General features: G+C 38.1%; 1 protein-coding gene across 1 annotated transcript in view; it reads left to right on the top strand.

Moving 5' to 3' along the window:
- EXT2 (exostosin glycosyltransferase 2) overlaps positions 1-19,997 on the top strand; it is a 77,507-nt gene that overhangs the window by 23,403 nt on the left and 34,107 nt on the right. The window contains exon 8 of the mRNA XM_074584326.1: positions 12,533-12,664. Coding sequence (XP_074440427.1) covers positions 12,533-12,664 — 132 coding nt within the window. The remainder of the gene's footprint in view (positions 1-12,532; positions 12,665-19,997) is intronic.

The following is a 19,997-nucleotide window of genomic DNA, read 5'->3' on the forward strand; positions in this document are numbered from 1 at the left end:
AGTGTATGTTCCTACAGTCGGAATACCTGGACTAGCTATTGTGGTTTTTCTAGTGCACATCCCATGTGTCTCAGCCCTGACCTGAAGAAAAGTTCAGACTCCAGGTCAAACAGAGCTGAAGACACATGCATAAATCAATGACTTGTTTTAGTGCCACGTTGAAACAACATGAGTGGCTGGCTTTTCTGACCCCTCCTCCCTTTCATTTAATGTGCTTCTTTGGCTCTTCTTTAAAGAGGGCTCTGTAGAGTAATTTCTACTCTTATCAGCTTGCTGACAGCTATATGAGCCTTTCTGCTGGCTCCAGGCAATCACTGCCGGCGTGTGAAATATCCCATTCTTACAGTGAAATGGTCCTGGATAGAGTTAAAGCAAATGGGTGGTGGAGTTTTCCTGTGGGTGGTGCAGCTCACATAAAAGAGATGGGATTTAGTTCTTGTTAGCCAATTAAACAGAATTTCATTTCAGTATCTGGACACTGGAAGCTCTTTGAGCATAGTTTGATTTTTACAAGTCCTTTTAATGAGAATATTCAACTTCCAGCTTCAGTTCTTTCCCTGACAGGGGACAGCTTCTGTCTCGGAGTTCTATGGACCCATCATTATCAAATTTAAACGAACTTTCATCTGTCTGCCATTTGTAGCGTTTTAAGGAGTGGGATTGGAGAGGCTAACCCTGCTTTAATCCTCCCAGAGTGCTTCAGTGGAGCTCCGGGTGCCCCATAAATGTCAGGCCTGGACAATTTGCCATCTTATCAGATGCAGTGAAGTTAGTTCCAGCCCTCTCACCCCTCCCCCAGAGGAAAGATTTGTTGCTGCAAACAGCAAAGGAAAGAGAAAACTTTTTCCTGGCTTACTGCCAGGATCACCAGGGGAGTTGTAGAATCCTTGGCATTTATATATGAGACTTTCATTGCTTCCCCCTCCCCTCTTCATTTGCTGCAGAGAATATCCTTATCCTAGTTTTTTTTTTCCTGTTGTCTGTCCTGCCTTGTTGCTTTCCAGAATGAAGAAAACGGCTTTCATGCTTGTTGTATTACAGAGTGGTCTTGATGGCGTCTCTGAGAAAGAGCTCAGAAATTTGAGAGCAATCAGCACCTCAATGAATAATTTTTATAGGATGCTGTTGCACTGCCTTTTTATCTAGGTTTTCAGCCTCTAAACAACACAAGGCTAAACTTCAACTGTAAGAGGGAAATTATGCTATTTTAAGACAATGTTATTTTTTGTTTTTTAAGATTAGATTTTAAGAGTCTGTATTTTAAGAGTGTGTATGTTGTTGCAAAGTGGACTTTCGGTACTTATTCTTTGCAGATTGCTGTACACAGGTTGGGTAGACTACAGATAAACCCAGATGATCCAAAAATTGGAAAGGCATGTACTTCTTTTAGAAATAATATTTGAAAATACTTTCTGTCATGTACGTGAAGCAGTTAGCTGCAGACAAATGGGTGATTAAGCATCTTTCTTAGTGTTTCACTCACTCTTTGTTACTCTGTGCTCTCCCTCTGCTGCTGCTTAGTCTGTACCATATCACATTTCTTTATCAAGTTCACTTGCTCCACTTACCCTTTCATTATTGAAATTGTTACAACTTTAGCACTTACCTATATAGTAAAAATACATTGCATTGTTGTAGTAATTTGCATGTGAGTATATTAAATAGTAGTAGTAAATACACCTTGGTCTTGTATTCATTTTACTGATAAGTGGATAGAGGCATAACTAACTTGTACAAGCTCAAATCATAATATTAGTAATGGAATTTAGAAGTCCTGGATCCTGTTTTAATGACTAAATCAAATGTGTTTTACAACACAGGAACATTTGGCTTTTAAGTTATAAAGGTTTTATGTGTTCTATAGCAACAATCTGCTGGCAGATAATCTTTAGGTGGCTTTTCCTTTAATCTTTGTCTGTAAATTGTGAAGATACCTTAACAGTTTCTTAGACGCCTGTATATAGGAAAATTATGGATCTTTGTTACAAATGGAAAAGTGGGCTGTGTTAGGAATATACTGTAATGCCCTTTGGCTTGCAAATGGCGTAACTTGTATCTGGGGGCTGGCTCCTTAATTTCCTTATTTATTTATTTATTTTAATCTTTTTTCTTTTTGCATTAGCAGACAATTTTGAATGCTCTTTAGAAATGAAAATGGCACCTGGCATTAGTTGTCTTTGAATACATATTCTATCCTGGTGGCTTAAATCTGTACAGATGCTCTGGAGAGGGAGGATTATAGAGGGTGTGCATATTCCAGGATACTAATAGTGGAGTAGGGAATCATGGATAGAAGTTCTTAGATTATGGTTAAGCTTAAGACAGACAGTCTCCTGCAGCTGGACTCAGGTCGTAGTGGAATTCTGGTTCCAGGGGATCCACAGAATACTTCATCTTGGATCCCCCACACAGCACAGTCTACTATAAAATGCTTCCCAACGCTGTAGCAAACAAAAGCGAAAAATATCAATAGTGCCTGTTGAGCACTGAGAAGAACTTTCCTGATCTTGAATCTGGTAATTACGTGAAGTCCAAGCATGAATGCAACACCCATTAACCACTTGTCTGAAATGCTTCAGCAAGCATTTAGCAGCACCAAGCCCAGGCTCTGTGGTCTTCCTCTCACCACTTGTTCTGTTTCTAATCTTTTGCTACCTGTGTTTAGTAGCCAGTGCTTCAGGGAATCTCCTGAGATGTGAGTTCCGTCTACTGCAGAGGATATGTTATATATGTATTGAGGGGAGAGGGAAAACAACTCCTTCACGTTTTTTATTGTTGAGGTGAAGCAAAGGTTTAATACAGAATAAATATGCAAACCCTGGTCAGTGATGTACTTCCCATCTTTTTTCAGGGTAGCAAGGACTTCTGTAATAAGCTTCAGTGTTTATCTTTGAGATTGCTTCTCCTTTTGTACAAAATTTGGCTTTGTGTGTAAAGAATATTCCTCTTTACCATGCTATTTCAGATGTTTGCCAAGAAGAAAGAAGTAACTCTTGTTGATGTCTATCAATTATGGTGTCCAAGTAAAATTATTTTCAGCCCTGTTCCTTTGCAGTGTGACCATCACGTAGTATTATCACAACCAGCAATTATTAATCAGTTTATCTATTTCATCAGACAGCCATACAGCCATGCACGGTTTGAGTCATGAAGGACGAGGTACTACATAGCTTGAGCTAACATCAGTTTTTAAGGTGCAGAGGCAAAAAGCAGCACCATGTCCTACACTGAATTTTTCCCATAGATATGGAAAAAAAATCCCAGTGACTGCCAGTCCTTCAGCTTTTACCCTTAGAGAAGTCAGTAAGATATATCTGTATTCAAGCAATGCTGGCAATAATGTCTGTGGTTAAAGTTGTCCAGTGTTGAGAACTGTGTGTATGGGAGTATGTCTAAGTTTGTTCTTGTATAAAATAGAACTATATGGTGTACAGGAAATTGAGCACAATATATCTTCATCAAAAGGCCAAGATTTTCCCGGTATAGAGCTTAAGTTCTGAAATTGAGGTATGTGCTGATTTTTGACCGCTATAGTATGGTGGTAACCCTACCTAGATTTTTTTTTTCTTGCTTCAAAAAGCTGTCCTTTCATGTGTGTGATTGGCACTAGGCTTGCTTTGTGTTTAACTTCTCTAATCAAGGGAATTTAAGCTTCTATTCTCCCAGCATTAGTACAGGAGTCATGGGAAATCTCAAACAAGACAGATCTTGTTGCAGCAGTTGACACAAATAAAAGCAATTGTGCTTTTATTTATTTATTTTTGATGCTGGATGCTGATTAAAAGTTTCCAAGCATCCTTTAGCCATGTTATAAAGCCAACCAGCAGAGAGCAGGGCAGCTGCCGAGGTAGGGAGATGCTAGTGGACATAGGACAAGATCACAGTGGGAAGCATCAGTCTGTGTAACTCAGAAAGCTGGGAAAGGTGTAAACAGATCCCCAATTTATCTGTAGAGTGGGCTCTCCAAACACTGTTTTATTGGCCAGTGGCTCCTGCTTTACTAACCTCTAACCTCTGCAGTACTCAGAGGTGCTGCCCACCAGCCAGCCTTGTCTTTGAACCTCCCTTGGCTCCTGCCACCTCAAAGGCTTGCAGTCAGATTCCAGTGTTTTGCTTGGGACCTCACCTCTCAGCGGGATGCCTGCAGCAGGGAAAACCGATCTACCCTGAGAACATAGACATATTTGAAGGCAATACCCCTGGGACTAGAAACCTATTGCTTTTGGTTTCAGGAGCTGTCTGTCATTTGTCAAGAAATGTGGCTAAAACGTCCCCTCCACCCCCCAACTTGTGGTCATACAGTAGTTGAATGTTCCCTGCAATTACATACACATATTTGTTTTCTGTTATTTTCTAGACTGCTGTTGAATCAATGATAGCGTAAGTCTAGCTTGCTGTAGGTCTGGTTTCATGTTAACAGAGAGTGTGCAAAGGACAAATTTATCATAAAAAGGATAATACAGATCCAAGTAATTGTGACTTCTCCTCAGGTTAGGTGTGCCTGCCCCTTCCCAGTAACAGCCTGGTGAAATTGTAGTAATTAGGGAGCCCTGGAAACTGGAAGGAAGAGAGTGGGCTACTTTTTGTGTCTTTACACCATTATCAATTATGATTATGTAGATATGACTGGAAGGATCTATATTACTCTCTTACAGCTCTGTTATTTCTGTGGTGTCAAGACATGTCATTTGCCTGTAAATAGACAGACCAACTGAAAGCTATTAGGGAGCAGAGGGAATTCAGTAAATGCTAGTCATTGTTAGATTACATATTTTTAAAACTCTAAGTGCTTCATGAAACTTTGCTTTTTTTTTTGCCTTTTTTTTTTCCCTTCATGCTTTTACTTTCTTTCCTGTCTCAGTCTCTGTGCTTTGCGACAGTATTCCCAGCCACAGCTGAGAACAGGGTGGTGGTTCCGTGCTGCGCATAGTGCTGGTATCTACTTGTTGGCTCCATAACTGAAATGTATTTTGGCAGTGGATTTGTAGGGTGGCAGGGCAGTAAGTCAGGTTTCCTGGCTGGTGCAATGTTGCCTTCCGCAACAGAGTTGTGAAGCTGACATACTCATTAATCAAAGAGGCAAGTTTGAGGTGCAGAAGTGTATGGAGGGAGGAGAGAACACCAGTGCGAAGTGGTATTTTTATCTATTCATCTTGTGTTGTTATTTTTAGAACTACGTTACTATCACTAGGACAAGAAATAGTGGAAATCTGTATTTTAGGGGGTCAAGATATTGCAGGATTTCAAAACCATATAAAATGTTACCATTTAATGAGAGAGAATGAGAACTATTCTGTTAAAAATAGCTGCTTCTGTGCCATATATTTGAGCCAGATTTTAAGCAGAACAAGGTCTTGTTCATAACAGAAGGTGAAAACTTTAAAACAAACAAAAAAAAAACCCCACAAAACAAACCAAAAACAAAAACCCCACCCCAAACAAATACAAAACCAAAACCCCCACAAGTTATCTGAAAGTATGGAAGCAAGACTCAAAATGTTAACTTTAACAAATATGTTTCAAAAAACCATTCTCATATATGCATAGTATGTGGTGGTGTACATATGGATTACTATAATTGATATAACTGATTCTTTTCAAAGCACCAAAAGAGGAGAATCTGAGGAAGACTGGCAGTGCAAGAAGCCTAAGATTAATATCTGAGCTTGCACTAACATTTTCCTTTATCCTTACCTCTTATGAGTCAGCATTTGTCAAGTAGTATACAGCAGTAAAACTGAGAGCCAGCAGAAGTGAGTTACTCCCAAGCGGCTGGTGTCTGAAGAGTGGGACTAGCATTTTGAACTCTGACCTCTGTCCCCTTATGAATCGGCAGCTTCAAAAAGGAAAAAAAAAAAAAAAAATTGTATAGTGGAAAGATTTAGTTTTCACTCTCCATTGTATCTGAAGTAGGCAAACACGCTTGTTTCATGGCTGAAATTACTACAGTGGAGAATATATTGAGCCAGGTGATTAAATCCACCTTCTGCTTTACTTTTGAAGAGATATTTTTTGAGACTGAATTGCAATAAAAACCAGCACCACAAAATGTCTGTCTATAATTGCTGTTACCTCCCTTTTTAGGTAATTGTACTGGCACCCCAAAAGTGAGACAACTTTTCAAAGCATGGCTCTTATGTTTTTACATAGCCTGAAACATATGAATTCTTTCTTTAAAATATGTCCTACATTCTTGTTTGTTCTCATTTCAAATCTTTGTACCTCTCTGGGAAAACGAGAGGGCCCTCAGACCATTTTTGAACATACGACTTTAAGGTGAAGAAGGATTATGGCCCACAGCTGGCCACTAACTCTGTCCTCTCCTGCTCTGAATGACTCTATTTTTTCCCCCACTGATTACAGAGAGAAGATTGAGCCAGCCAGCTTTAGGTGCATTGAACTTGATTGTGTGATATTGCTAAGAGTCCTAAACCAAATAAGCACTTTTTTTAACCCAAATTCTTACCACTTTCTAGCAACAACAAATTACTGTCTAATTCTCCATTGTATAAAGTTTTCTGAGGGCTTCTCTTAAGCCTGTGTAAAGATGCAAAGATGGCACTGGTTTTAGCTGGCCCAGCTGGTATTATCTTTGCTGAAGAACTGCATACTAAAAGTGATAACGTGTGATCAGCAAGGAAGTTGTTGGAATAAGGAAGCAGATGTAGAAACAGTAAGGCAGTCCAGAAAGAGGGGGAAGATTACAATTCATAGGCAGAAAAATGTAGGAATTTGGGGTTGTAGGGTCCTCAGTCTAAACCCAAAATTTGTCTTGGGAAACTTTTTACAAAATGCTTGTTCCTCTCTCTTCAGTCCCATTTTACCTTGTGGGGGGAAGAGGGAGCTTGAGAGCTCGTTTGCTATCTGATTATTGTATATCATCAGCTCTCCTCATTTGCATCTTTAGTATGGGGCAAATATATAAGAATTTTGTTTATCTTGAACCTCAGTAGCCTATCTAATCCTACTGCAAAATGGAAAGAGGTTATGGCGGGGGGGTTGCCTGTGACCAATTATAGTACCATGCTTAATGGGCAATAACTTGTTAGGTCTCAGTTAACTTAAAAAACATTTCATTATACTGCAGTATCACATGTAACTTAAGAGCCTGAAGGTCTTAGTGGATGAACTTCCGTGCCCGGAGATATAAATACACTGCAGAGCTGTAGGTATTTCTTGTAATATCTTTTATATCTCTGCTGAAGGTACACGTTTTAGCAAACTGACCACAGTCAGTTGCTTCAGTAGCATTGGTTAGCTAAATATTAGTTTTATTAGTTTAAGGTTTCGTTTTACAAATAATTAGAGAGCATAAAGTTAAATATTTTCTTTGTTCTTCTATCCACCCCAAAATTTGAAAGGTCTGAAATGGTTAAGTCTCACAACATCTCTGCGAGGTGAACGTTACACATGCTACTGCGAGGTGATGTAGCAGCAAGAAAGCAAATGAATGTCAAGCATTTGTCCGTACATAAGTAACAGAATGAGCATTAAAAGTAAGATGACCAAGCTTCCAGGCCAGTGCTGCTGCAGCAGCTAGGCCGTGCTCTTTTCTTCGGCCAGACTTCCCTAACCCAGCTGGTCAGGGAGTAAAAACCAGGAACACCAAGAGCCATCAAGAAGGGAAAGCATTTGAGTCACCCCAGCCAGTGTGAAAATAGTTATATTGCAAGGCATTGTAAACCTTTTCAAGGCATTTTGCAAACACTGAACTCCTGCAGTGGGCTGAAATCTTACAACATCGTGGTGCCTGACCTAAAAGCTGAGAGAAGTGGTGGTTTATGGGCAGTTAACTTTTACTGCTCTTTTGCGAATCTTGGTTTTCCCCCTTTTGCTAACTTTACCAATTCCCACCAAACCATGGGCTGTGAAAAGGCAGGAGGCTAGAAAGCTCCTTTCATGGTCTGTTTTTCTGCTTGATCTAAATGTTACAGATATTCCTTTCCTTGCCTCATGCCCAGTGTTTTTCTTTTCACAAACTAATCAAAAGATTTACATTGATCTGTCTTGCAGTCTTCACTGGAGCACCATTAGTGGCATAAACACTAGAACTTATAAACATTATATGAATGGACTTTGTAACCTGATGCTATGCTGGCTTGTAAAGAGCTTATAAAGAGATGCTAGGCCCCCAAGTGTGTTTATTTCTAAGGAAAATAACACCTTACCTAAATAAATGTTACTTTCTGTGAGTAGGCTACCCTATTGCTGCATGCTGCTGCCTGTTGTCTCCCATAAAAATAACTGCAAATGCTTCCGTCCCAAGCTCTTGCCTGTACCAGTATGTGCTGAATATTATCAGTTCAGTATTTTTATAGTCCACGTGAACAAAATCCTGGAACTGAAAACAAGTGGAATTGAAATTTTGGTTTGGATGCTTGCTTACTTGGTTGAAGGAACACAAAATTTCCCATACCATCTATAGTTTTGAGGAATAAAACTATACAAAGTTTCTAAACTTTTTCTTCTGTTTTAGAGAGATTGCTAGTGTTCCTCAAAGTGTGCATATGTATTTGTAGAGATAAATTAATATCTCTACATTGTATTAAGCAATTTTAGCCTTTACAGAATGTGGTGGGTTTTCATGGCCGATTCAATGAGGATGCAGCAGTTGAAAGTGGGGTGGAGAGGAAGGAAGGGAAACAACTTATAAATACTTACTGACATGCCCATGTGTGTGACCTTGGTCTGCAGAGCCCACCGCTTGGAGAGAGGGGAGAGTTTGGATTCCAATTCATTCCTTCAGTCTTTGGCTTCCATGGTGAAGCTGTCTTGGCTTTGTAAAATTTTCTGCCGAAATTGAATTCAGGTGAATTAATTTCATGGGGAATCTATTGTATTATAAAAGATTCTAGTCACTTCCAACCCAGTGGGTAATCCAGTAATATAATGTATTTCTCATTCTCAGGCAAGTCATTCAGTACCCTAAATTTCACTCTTCCACACCTTGGTAAAACTATTATAGAAAGTAATGCTTTTCTGTCTTTCCTCTTGGATCTACGCTAGATTTTCTATTTATCTAGAAATTTAGTAGGGCAAGACAAGCTGTTTTTCTTAAGTACCTGTTTACAATTCCTGGTAAGCTATACCTCCAAAACAAGATCCCATAAGTTAACATGCGTTCATCTGTGTCGTTTTGGCAGTTGCACAAAGTACACGTTTGATCTCTATTTACAATTTAGATTGCCCATGACCTAAGCAATATTTAGGTGTATACAAGGTTAGCTTTCTTTACAAGTCTGTGGTCCACATAGCGTGTTTCCTTAGAAAATTCTCAAACCTCATCAAGCAGACTCGTAGAGTACTAGAAGTTAATTTTGGTTCAAGTTGAAAAGAATGGTAGGCTGACCATATCATAGTTGTAGACTACGTATAATTGATGCTATGTGGAAGACAAAATCTATGATTATAGATTATAAGAAAGTTGGCGTAGGAGTGAGGAACAGATTTCTCTCTCTCTTTTTTTTTTTGTTTGTTTTGTTGTTGCTGTTGTTTTTCTCCCCTGTATCCCAAAACACGTTCATGGGATTTTTATCCCCCCTAGGTATTTGTTACATTCCAACATAAGCTTTTCAACCACAGCAGGTAGAGCAGAAAATATATTTCAAATGGGATTGACATACATCTTCCCAATAGAAAACTTTCCTGAAATGTTCAGTAACTTCGCATGCTGAGAGCAGACACTAGCAAGCCATGTTAATCAGTTCTGCTTTATAAAAGCAAACAAGGTGGGGAGGAAGTAATGAGACCCTGAAACATCTGTTTGGAGACTTCGAATCCCCTTAGAAGGTTTTGAGTTCTGCCTTAAAGAAATACAACTCCAAAAAATTACAGCCAACTGTGGGAACATTTTCTAGCGCTTTACAAAAAATTAATTACATAAATATTAGTGTGTAAAAAGTACATTCCCTCTGCCCTCTTTTCCAGTTTTGCTTTTGGTGTAAAGGTGTAGTCTTGCCTGACATTGCAAACATTCTTTCAGCAAAGAGAAACTAGATCAGATCCATCCTAGTTTTGCCGAAGGAGGAAAAACAGCTTTGATTGTCAAAAAGCTAGATAGTCATAGATATTACAGTATTAATAAACAATCATAGAGTTAGAACAGTAGGAATGCTGTCGCTTAATAAAAATGAAATACACAGTCTTGTGTGTATTTTACACAATTAATAGCTACTTTACTGCTTTATAAGGTTAAAAGGCTACATACAATAATTTCTCTCTACGTAGTGCTGCTTATAGTGGTGGTTCTAAGCTGTTGTCTGATGTGAAAATGAAATTTGAAATCTGTGTTGTTACTTTTGTTCATTTAGGATATTTTAGTAGAGAGGTTCATTGTTCTGGTCAATTTTAATTCTTAATCTACTTCTGGTTTTCTTTTTAAACCAATTGCTGCTGAGTTCTGGATAATACGTTTTTCTTAAGAAATGGGGCAGAGGGAAAGGAATACTTAAGTCTTTGCTTAGCATGTGGTGTTTGCTTTATTTAATGCCTTTTTGGTATTTTAGGAAGGCAGACGTTATTTATTCTTACCTGTTTATGTAACTTTTCTGCTTTTTCAGTTGGACGTCATATGCATTTTGTTCTATGTTCTTAGTAATCAGCCTGTTACCCATCTGTGAAGTCCTACCAGGGAGGGAAATAAAGAGAGGGAAGTGATTCCGTTCTAGAGTGAAATTGCTTTGCACTCTCTGGGCGACAGGCTCCAGAGAAGTGTAATTTTTGGACATACTCATCAGTCTCCTTAATAAAATTTTGAAATACTCTGAAGTAGTAAGGCTTATGGTTGTTAATGTTTTCTCACAATAAAAGTAGTGCCCCAGAGAGCACTTGTCTGTTTCCTAGTTCACTTTCTTAATAGTAGCATGGATTTTTTTTCATCTTAAATATTTAACAGAACTATTCTGAAGAACCTGTTTTACAAACTACCCACAGAATAGAGTTTTAGGGCCAGTGTTTCAGCAGTAGGTCTTTAGTTCGGAATCCTGCAGCTTACACTTATGGTAAAGTACAGGGTCGTATATGCATGAATATGTGCAAGTTTGCTTGTAGATTTGCATTTTCCCTACTGGTAAACTCTGTTTGCTGTCATTTAGCCTAGGAATGCTCCAGCACAAAGTGTACATGTAGGAATCGCTCTCTGTCTTCTATAAAAAAGTAATGACCTGCAGAGTGAGACACGCTGGCAACTTAACAACAGCTAAATGAGAGTTATTTTTGGTTCACCTTAAAGTCTGTACCTCCAAAAGCTTGGTATTCCTTCAGTAGCTTAATATTCTAAATAATATTATTAAATATTCTCATAGCATGTGATTAAAACCAGCCCGTCTGTAGAGCTATTTAAGGAACCTATAGCAAGAGTAAAATAGCACTTGCCCAAATTCATATGTTGTCTTCAGTTGTTGTGTTCTGGCTCTGAAAGCTCCTTAAGCTTCCAATTATTGAAAAAATGTCTTTTGTTTTAATTGTTCTACAACCTAGATGCAAACGCATGCTCATATAGTTGATACTGAACCACAGGGAGACTGCAAATTAAATTACCTTCTGGACACTTTAAGGTGCTGGAGTTTCCTGAAGAAAAATTAGGTTGAAAAAATTCACATCTCTTGGGCCAAAACACTTGAACTACATTTATTGGCAAAGCGTGTTTCCTTGTGGGTTGGATGGGGTCCTGCCAGATCATTTGATGGTTCTAGGCACGTAAAAAGTATGTTTATGTGTCTAACAGAGAATCAGATAAGTCAGCATTTTCATTCCCCAAACGCTGCTTTACTTCCAGCATTTCTGTCTTACATAGAAAGTGGGACAAGATTAAAATTTGCCATACAGCACCTCAGATTGAAAACAACTCATCTGTGAAATTCAGTGTGTTTGTGTATAAGAAAATCACATGTTTCATTTCAGCGGTTTTACACTGCCCATGTTGTAAATTAGCCTAGGTTAACGATTGTAACAAACAGGCATGGGCATGTACTTTTATGTAAAAATCTTAATTATTTACTTGTGTAAACAGTATTTGGTTTTTGGAAGACTAGGGTTAATGAGGACTGAAGTTCTCTAGCTGATCAGCTGTCTCTAATATTGATGTTAAAAGGTGACTTTTAAGTTCCACCTTTTAGGCTGTGTGCTTTTATTTGGCTATTTAGCTGCACTATGGATTTTTCTGCCTTGGAAAAACTGAGCAGTTTCTTCTGTTCTATAGTCAAACTGCTTTTGACTTTTTTCAAGAGGAAAACATATGATAAACGTGTGAAAGTAACTGATTCCTTCAAGTATTCTCATTATGTTTAATTACTTGCAAAGTAATGCTGCTGCTTCTTTTTATTGACTGTAAATCCTGTTTTTTTGGGGGGGTGGCGTTGAGTTTGAAGCCTTCAGGCTCTATGGAGATTTCCTAGCTACAATAAACATGCCTCCTAATTTAATTTCCACCTGACTTGTAGGCTGCATGGAACAGATTGTGCATGGCAAATCACACTTGAATATTAAGCACTGGATCTATGCAATGTGAAAATGAACTTTATTCTCTTTACAGGCAAGGTGGTTTTGGGAAGCATATTTTCGGTCGATGAAAGCAATTGCTCTTGCTACTCTTCAGATAATCAATGATAGAATTTACCCATATGCTGCGATTTCTTATGAAGAATGGAATGATCCTCCAGCTGTGGTAAGTAAATTCGTTTGATTGATTCAGAAAACAAATTGTGGGTTTGTTTTTTTTCTTGTATAAAAGGTATGTGCTATGAAACTTGGTAATAATTTTGTGTATATGTGTGTGTATGTGTTGTGTTGGTAGCTTGCACAGATGAAGCTAATATATTTTTATGACAACTGGCAAAATAACTAGCAGTTCATTTTATTTCCTGGCAGTGAAATGCGAACTTTTAACTTTTGAATTGCATGCGCTAAATTGCTTGCTTGTTTATATATTTATTTATTTTTCATGCATGCATTCACACATACTTCTTTATTTCTGTTTAATTTAGCATGAGTTTAGTGCTCTTAAAAATGAATAACTGCAGTGGAAATAGTTGGTGGAAATACTGAAGATCTTAAACAATCTGCAAGGCTCTTTCATGTAATTCTGATGAAATAGCTAATTATTCCTATGCCTACAATTTTCTCCATGTTATTTCTACATAATTTCTCTTATACAGAAACTGATGATCAAAGTTTTGCTGTGGTATTTTTTTCTTTAAGAAAAAAAAAGTTTCACCGGTTGAACCCACCTCTGTTAAGAAGAAAACTGGAGTATTAATTAACCTTCTGCACCAAGCAGCTGGTTCTGATTTTTTTACTATATAAAAGCCTGCGGATGATTTTCACCCATAATCAGTTAATTTTCTCTGTGTCAAAATATAAAAAATAGTTTTGTTTTACTAATAAAACCAAACTTGTTAACTGTCTCACTTTATGAAGGTTTAGAGAGAGTTTCTCTTCATAGGAGCACTCAGGAGTTTTACTTCAGTGTGTTTTACTTCAAGCTCTTCAGGCTGATAGAGTGGGTTGCTGACAAAGAGTTAAAAGCTCATTGCTGGGTTTCTGAAAATGATTTTTCCACTGCTTAGCAAAAGGCATTAGTAATCTACTCTTGTCATTGCCTAGAGAGAAAACATGGCACTTGTCAATATTTAAAGAAGAAATTAAGCTGCACAAGAAGTAAGTACATACTCTGCAAGAAGGGGATCAGAACATCTTAACACCTTTAGATTATGCTAGCAAAACAAGCAACTTGAAACACCTAGTAAAATGAAGAAAATGGCTTTAGGATTACTCAGTATTCAAAAGAGGACACAAAAACATCTCCTGGGTTCTCACCTATACTGGAAACCTATCCATTTCTGGGAAGCTAATCTTCCTCTCAGCACAAGCAGGCTCTTCTTGTGTTTTTTTTCATCTATGTATGTCTACTTGGAAGAAGTATTTGTATTAGTCCTTCAACCTAGAGGTTCTTAAGCAGTAGGTTTATGACCACAGGCATGGCAACATACAGAACAGAACTCTGAAACTGGGGGGAACAAGTAACAACACCACCGTGCTAGGGCAATACAAGGAGTAGGCAGGAATATTGTATCGATGTGCAATTGCCAAGAAAATTTAGAAGGCTGACTGCAATTAGACAGGCTGGAATCTGTCCAGGATGTTGGAGTTAACACCTCATATCGTGCCGCTCTCATGCCACGAATGGTCAGTTCCTTGGTGGTTTTATGTCTCAGTTGAAAGAATTTGATGTTTATCCTAGTCTATGAAAATTGCTTAATATGTGCATGAATTCATTTCTTGCTTCAATATGAAACAGCAATGTCATTAAAAATTCCTTTATGGGCTGTGTAAGCTCCATAGAGTGCTTGTGACCCTTTCTCAGAGGGTCAGTTAAAGAAAATAGAATTCAGATCAGGAATTGTTCAAGAGCAGTTAAATTTGTAGAACAGCAGTACACAATCCTGTGATATCTTTAACTGGGAATTTTGATAGCTACTCTGAGCATGTATGAACATTGCCCTCCACAAGGCTCTTTTTTTTCTTCCTTTTTTTTTTTTTTTTCCAAGCCAGCTAATACTGTTTGGTTTTGACCTTTGTTCTTTCATTCAAAGCAAATAACTGGAGCCTTCCCCAATTTCTTTGAGATACCTTTTTTTTTTTTCTTGAATATATTTTATCTTCTTGAGGTGAAAGCATATTACGGTTGCGGTCTATAGGGGAGCATATTTTTCAGGAGTCAGCTAATTTCTAACTTCAGACAACTTAGAAGGTGATGATATATACAGTATCTGCTAGTAAATTTAATAAGTAAATAAATTTAATAATAGTTATTGTAATTTTATAAAAAATAATTGTGCTAGTCATAATTCCACAGTTGGTGTCTGCTTGTCAGGGGAATAATGATCCACTTGAGGCTGTTTCTCGTCTAAGCTCGTGCCTAATGTCCACTCATAGCACTGTTACAATTTCTACTTCTAGTAAGCCTGGATGAAGCAACATAGTTGGAAAGCAGGTACATATGTACATTTGAGGTAGCGGAAGATGGCAACTGTATACCCTAACTCTGATAAGAAGACAAAATAACTAAAGATGACTTGAATGTCTTCCTCGTTTACGAGAAAATTGCCATATTCTTCTCTAAATAAACTCCAAGACTTAAGCATTTAAAGAAAAATATTTTGGGTTCGCCCCAGGGCCATGGTATTGGTAACTGTTAAAATGAAGCACCTGCGAGATAACATTAATACCACAGTGAAATGTATGAGTAACTGGGTGATTACTGGCTTCCAGAACTTGCCACGTGTATTCTGCCTTCAGACTCGGCTGGCTTGGCTTCCAGTTTCTCTAGCTCTGCTTGTTGTTCCATGTGGTGTTGAGGTCAGTAAGGACTAAATGCAGTGCTCTTCTGTTTCTGTATCTGAGGGGATGGCTGTTATCTTGGACAGTCAGCATGAAAGTGATATGCACGCATTTAAAATCAGTGAGGCATGCTCGTGGCTAGATCTGCATATATATATAAGCTTCATTCCCATTCCCCATATATTTCTCATCTCAACATAAAGAAAACACCAGCCCACCTTGTGTTGAGTCTGCAGTTTCCCAAACGCTTTAAAGCGTTACAAGCAGGTACTGTTGCCAAAAGAGGCAGTCCTTCTCCCTTCTACAGTTGGACAACGATTTCTCTCTCTATTTGCTACCTTCTTTTTGAATTTTCTCATTCACTTGTGGTGACTTAACTGAAATAATTTTCATGATGTAAAACTCAGCCAGCAAAAGAAAAAAAAAAAAAAAGGGGGTGGGGGGGTGAGGGAGGGACTGGGTGGCTGGAAGGCAGCTTTTTTGGCATTAGTTTGGCTTATATTGGCTCAAAATATTAGTGAGACTGTTGCTTGAGTATCTTCACCACAGTGTGGATACGGCAGCAGGGCAGGAGGGTGTTTTTCCAGCAGGAGGGAGTATAACGTACACAGAAAATAAATGCATACACAGTTAATTCCATACTTAGTATATTACATTGAGGAAGCAATCCAAGAGTTTTATGTGTTTGTATGGGTTGACTGACAAGTGTTGGCCTGTTCTGAAGAAAAAAAATAGGTTATAAAGTGGATTATTTTCCTACTTGTCCACTATCCTGTTGAGGAAGTGGAAGATTAGTAGCATATAACATGCTAATATGTTATGGAGTAGTACTTTCAATAAAAATGCACTACAAGCTATTTCCTCCTTTTAATGAAGAGGGGCAAATGGTGTTTTGGGGGCCTGAAATTCATTCCTGGGCCACACGAGTCCTTTATGTCTCAGTCTTTTGCTGCAAGCATGGGAGTTTAATGCCTTTTGTATTTCTTGGCCCAGCCATTATCCATTAGGCAGGAACAATCAGTTACCTTCAAGTAAGCCAGAAAATGACCACTTCTTACAGCGTGCATTCTGATGGTTACCGGTTTGGGCTGGACTAGAACTAATGACCTGGGTTTGAGATGTAATCCGTTATCTTCAGTTAAGTATTTTGTTATGCTCTAATAGAGCTAAATTATTTTCTCACTTGTGCTTCTTTGTAGATTATTTAAATTCTCCTCTTACTTTGCCTCATACCTTGCTAACATATATGGATTTCTGAACAATGAGTAAGACAGGGTTTTCCCAGATTTCTTTAGTTGCTTTTGTTGGAATTCTTTCAAGCATTTTTATAACGTAGACCTATAAAACATTAGAGTTTTTTTTTCTCAGGGGCTGCTTTTGAGCTTTGACCTAGGATGATACAGACCATAGTTTAATAATCACTTGAGAATATCACTATGTTGAACAATAAACATACCAGATTTCATTTCCCCAGTGAGGCAGAAAACAGCATCATAGTTTGGTTTAAACTAAAATAGCCAAATTAACGTAGTGCAAAAAGTGCTATTAATTTAGCAAAGCCTAAGTAGGATGTTCATTTACAGAATACTTTGTGGGCTTCTGCCAATTACCAGGCACTTGACGCTTTTTAAATAATTAAACTATTTCTAAGTTCTTTGGCTAGTATTTTACAGCCCTCAGTCTCCAGATGATGCCACTGTTACAGCTCTACTGCCATCATAGTACCATTCCTTATCTTCAAAGCATTTAGCGAATACTAACATATGCTTTTTCATTTACCTGTAAATGAGAACAAACTAGCACTTTTTTGGGCAATGCACATCTGGTATTTTTTCCATTGAACAATATTAGTTTCTCTTCCTGCTGTATTTCCTGCTACCTTGTGTGATTGTTGGAATCAGTGGGGTGAAATTTTGCTTTATTTACCATGTTAGCAGATAGATATTCTTTCTTATACTAAATAAATTTCAGTTTATCTATATGTTTTTGCAGTGTTGGTGTTATGGCCAAGTTGAGTATACCATGTATATTGGTAAATATTGATAGTATTGTGTGTGTGAAACATGATTTAACATATAACATACCTGCCCAGAGATTAGGATTCTTTTCTTACACTGTGATAGATAACCTCACAGTTATCCTATGTTGTGTGGCTAGTATCTAGTGTGTAGGTTTGTTTCCATTCTTAATTATATCCTTTGAGGCATGAACAACAAATTTTTGGATTTGGTTGACAGAATCGGAAAGTGGATATCATATCTTTCACTTGAATGACATTCTAATTCTTAAAACTAGACCTAACCATTTAATACTCTCGGGTTTTATTTTCTGTAAGAGCTTTTTGCCTTGTCTTTAGCTTAGAAGTAGACACATAAACATACAAGTGAGAGACATGTTTTTAACTTTAGCAAAGCTGGTTTTGAGACACACCCAAAGAAACTGTACGATTTTTCTGTCCAAAGGTGAGGGTCTCGTTGTTGTTCTTACCTAGTTTATTGCACTGCCTGGTGCCCCCTGGGTCTTCATGACTGTGCAGCTTTATTTTATGCAATAAGAGTCATTAACGTTAAAAAAAAAAAAAGGGACTTTGCTTTGGATTGCACAAGTCATCTTTTCAGTACTCCCTGTCTTTTCTAACTTTGGGAGCATGAAAGGTATGTTAAGTTCCATTTTCCCAATTTAGATTATGTCATACCCCGTTTTTTGGGCGTCAGGAGCTGCTACGTTGACTTACACCAGGGAAAAAAAGAAAAACACAAATCCTTTTCCTGGTTCTCTTTCAAATTGTTTGAATACTCTTATTAAGGTTATAACGCTATAATATTCTTATTCTTACAAAAGAATGGCAATAAAATTGATGGAAGGATTCCAAAAAGGATAAGTATTATGGCAAGTGTAAATATGAACTCAGTTCTTGATAATTTTCCTCACTGGAAATATTTCTTTGACACATTATTGAAATTAAGGAGTTGAAGACAAGAGGCTGAAGCTGAGTTTTGATATCAAAGAACGTGTTCAGCCAATAGATTCTGTCAGAAGGGCTCAGGCAGCTGATTAGATTTAAGCAGGTAAGCAAAAAACCCCATGCTGAATAACTTAGCGTTATAGTTACACAATGTATTTTGGCAATCAAAATTCATGATTCATGACAGTATCAGATTTCATCACTCCAGAAGGAATAGGTAGAAACTCCTGTGCGTCTTGTGGCTAAAATGTTTTTGAGGGGGGTTTATAATCTTCATCAAAACATGAAACGGTGGCCACTGCAGCTTGGCTTGTGATTCTGCAGAGTGTAAGCGCTGTGGTTGGCTCTGGAGAAGCAGAGAGGGTTAATTCCTTTGGCTTTGCCCTATGACCACTTGAGGATGGGAAACATGATGAAATACTTTCTCAAAGTATTCGATAGAAACTTATCATGAATAATTGGAGCAAAATAGAATAAATCAAGGCTTTTTTTGGTCTGGTAATTCATAATTGAAACCACATTGGGTTAGATTGATATTCAGAACAACCCAGCTGAAAAAGCCTTACCCGCAGAAGCAGGGGATATATATCCCTGCTTTGCTCAGATGTATAGGACTGCGTAGCTACTGTTTAAGTTCAACATGCTGTTGTCCTTACCTGTGCGCTTTTAAAAGACAGTGAGTTGTTGTTCAAACTGTGTCATTTCACTAATATATTGGTTACAACAACCACTGAGTCCAGTTGTTTAAAATATACAGGGAGGAAAACCCACTGTCTTGTTCATGGGAGCAGTGAAATTTTATTCTTCTGAAGTGTTGTTGCTGAGTTTTCCCACTAAATGATAGCTGGGAAGTACTTGACTCTCCTCTAAAATATGGGACATCTCACACAGCCTTGTCTTCCTAGAGACCGTTCTGTGATGCAGTTTGTGATGTGTCTGCTGTGTCTTTTTTCAAGTCTCTCTCAGTGGTACACCCAAATAAGAAATTTTGGGGTAGAACCCTGTCTTAGTTATGTCTGGTATATTGCCAATACATTTGAGGCTCTGTAGCATTTATAAAGATTGGCCAGTTCTCGGTCCAGTTGTGTTCTTTAATGTCCTGAAGCTCCTACCTATCTCACTCCTGTATCCTGCTAAGAACAGTCTGTTTAAAACTCCTCTGCTAACTTGAACTTGAAGACTCCACATTGAGTCCAACCTTGAGCTTCCCACATAATGAGAATGGAAATCCCTTGATACCTTGTCCTTAATGTATTAGCTTTTCCTAAAATAGAATCAGGTTGTTTTTAATGACCAAGAGGGTGAGCAATATTTAATATATCTATAGTAAAGGAAGGTGCCTTATTTCTAATGCATTATTACACATGCCCACTTGTGGAAAGCATGCACAGGACAGCTGCAGCAGTCTTAATCCTTCCCTGTACCCATTCCTGAATTCCCCTCTCTCCTCAGCTTCAGCCCATTCTTAAGTTCTCACTGCCATTCAGGCCCCACTACTTTGGCTTTTCATGTGAACTGCAAAGAGTTGTCGGACAACTGAGACTGTGAAACTTAAGTGACATGAGATTACTCTTAGAAAACTGGCATTTGAACTTGATACTTTTTTTGCCCATAAAAACGATTCACAGCAAATAACCTATTAATCTTAAAGCAATTCTCCTGGCTCCTCTAATGATATTAGCTGGGAGGGCAA

This window comes from Larus michahellis, chromosome 4 (assembly GCF_964199755.1).
Source record: "Larus michahellis chromosome 4, bLarMic1.1, whole genome shotgun sequence".
Taxonomy (NCBI): Eukaryota; Metazoa; Chordata; class Aves; order Charadriiformes; family Laridae; genus Larus; species Larus michahellis.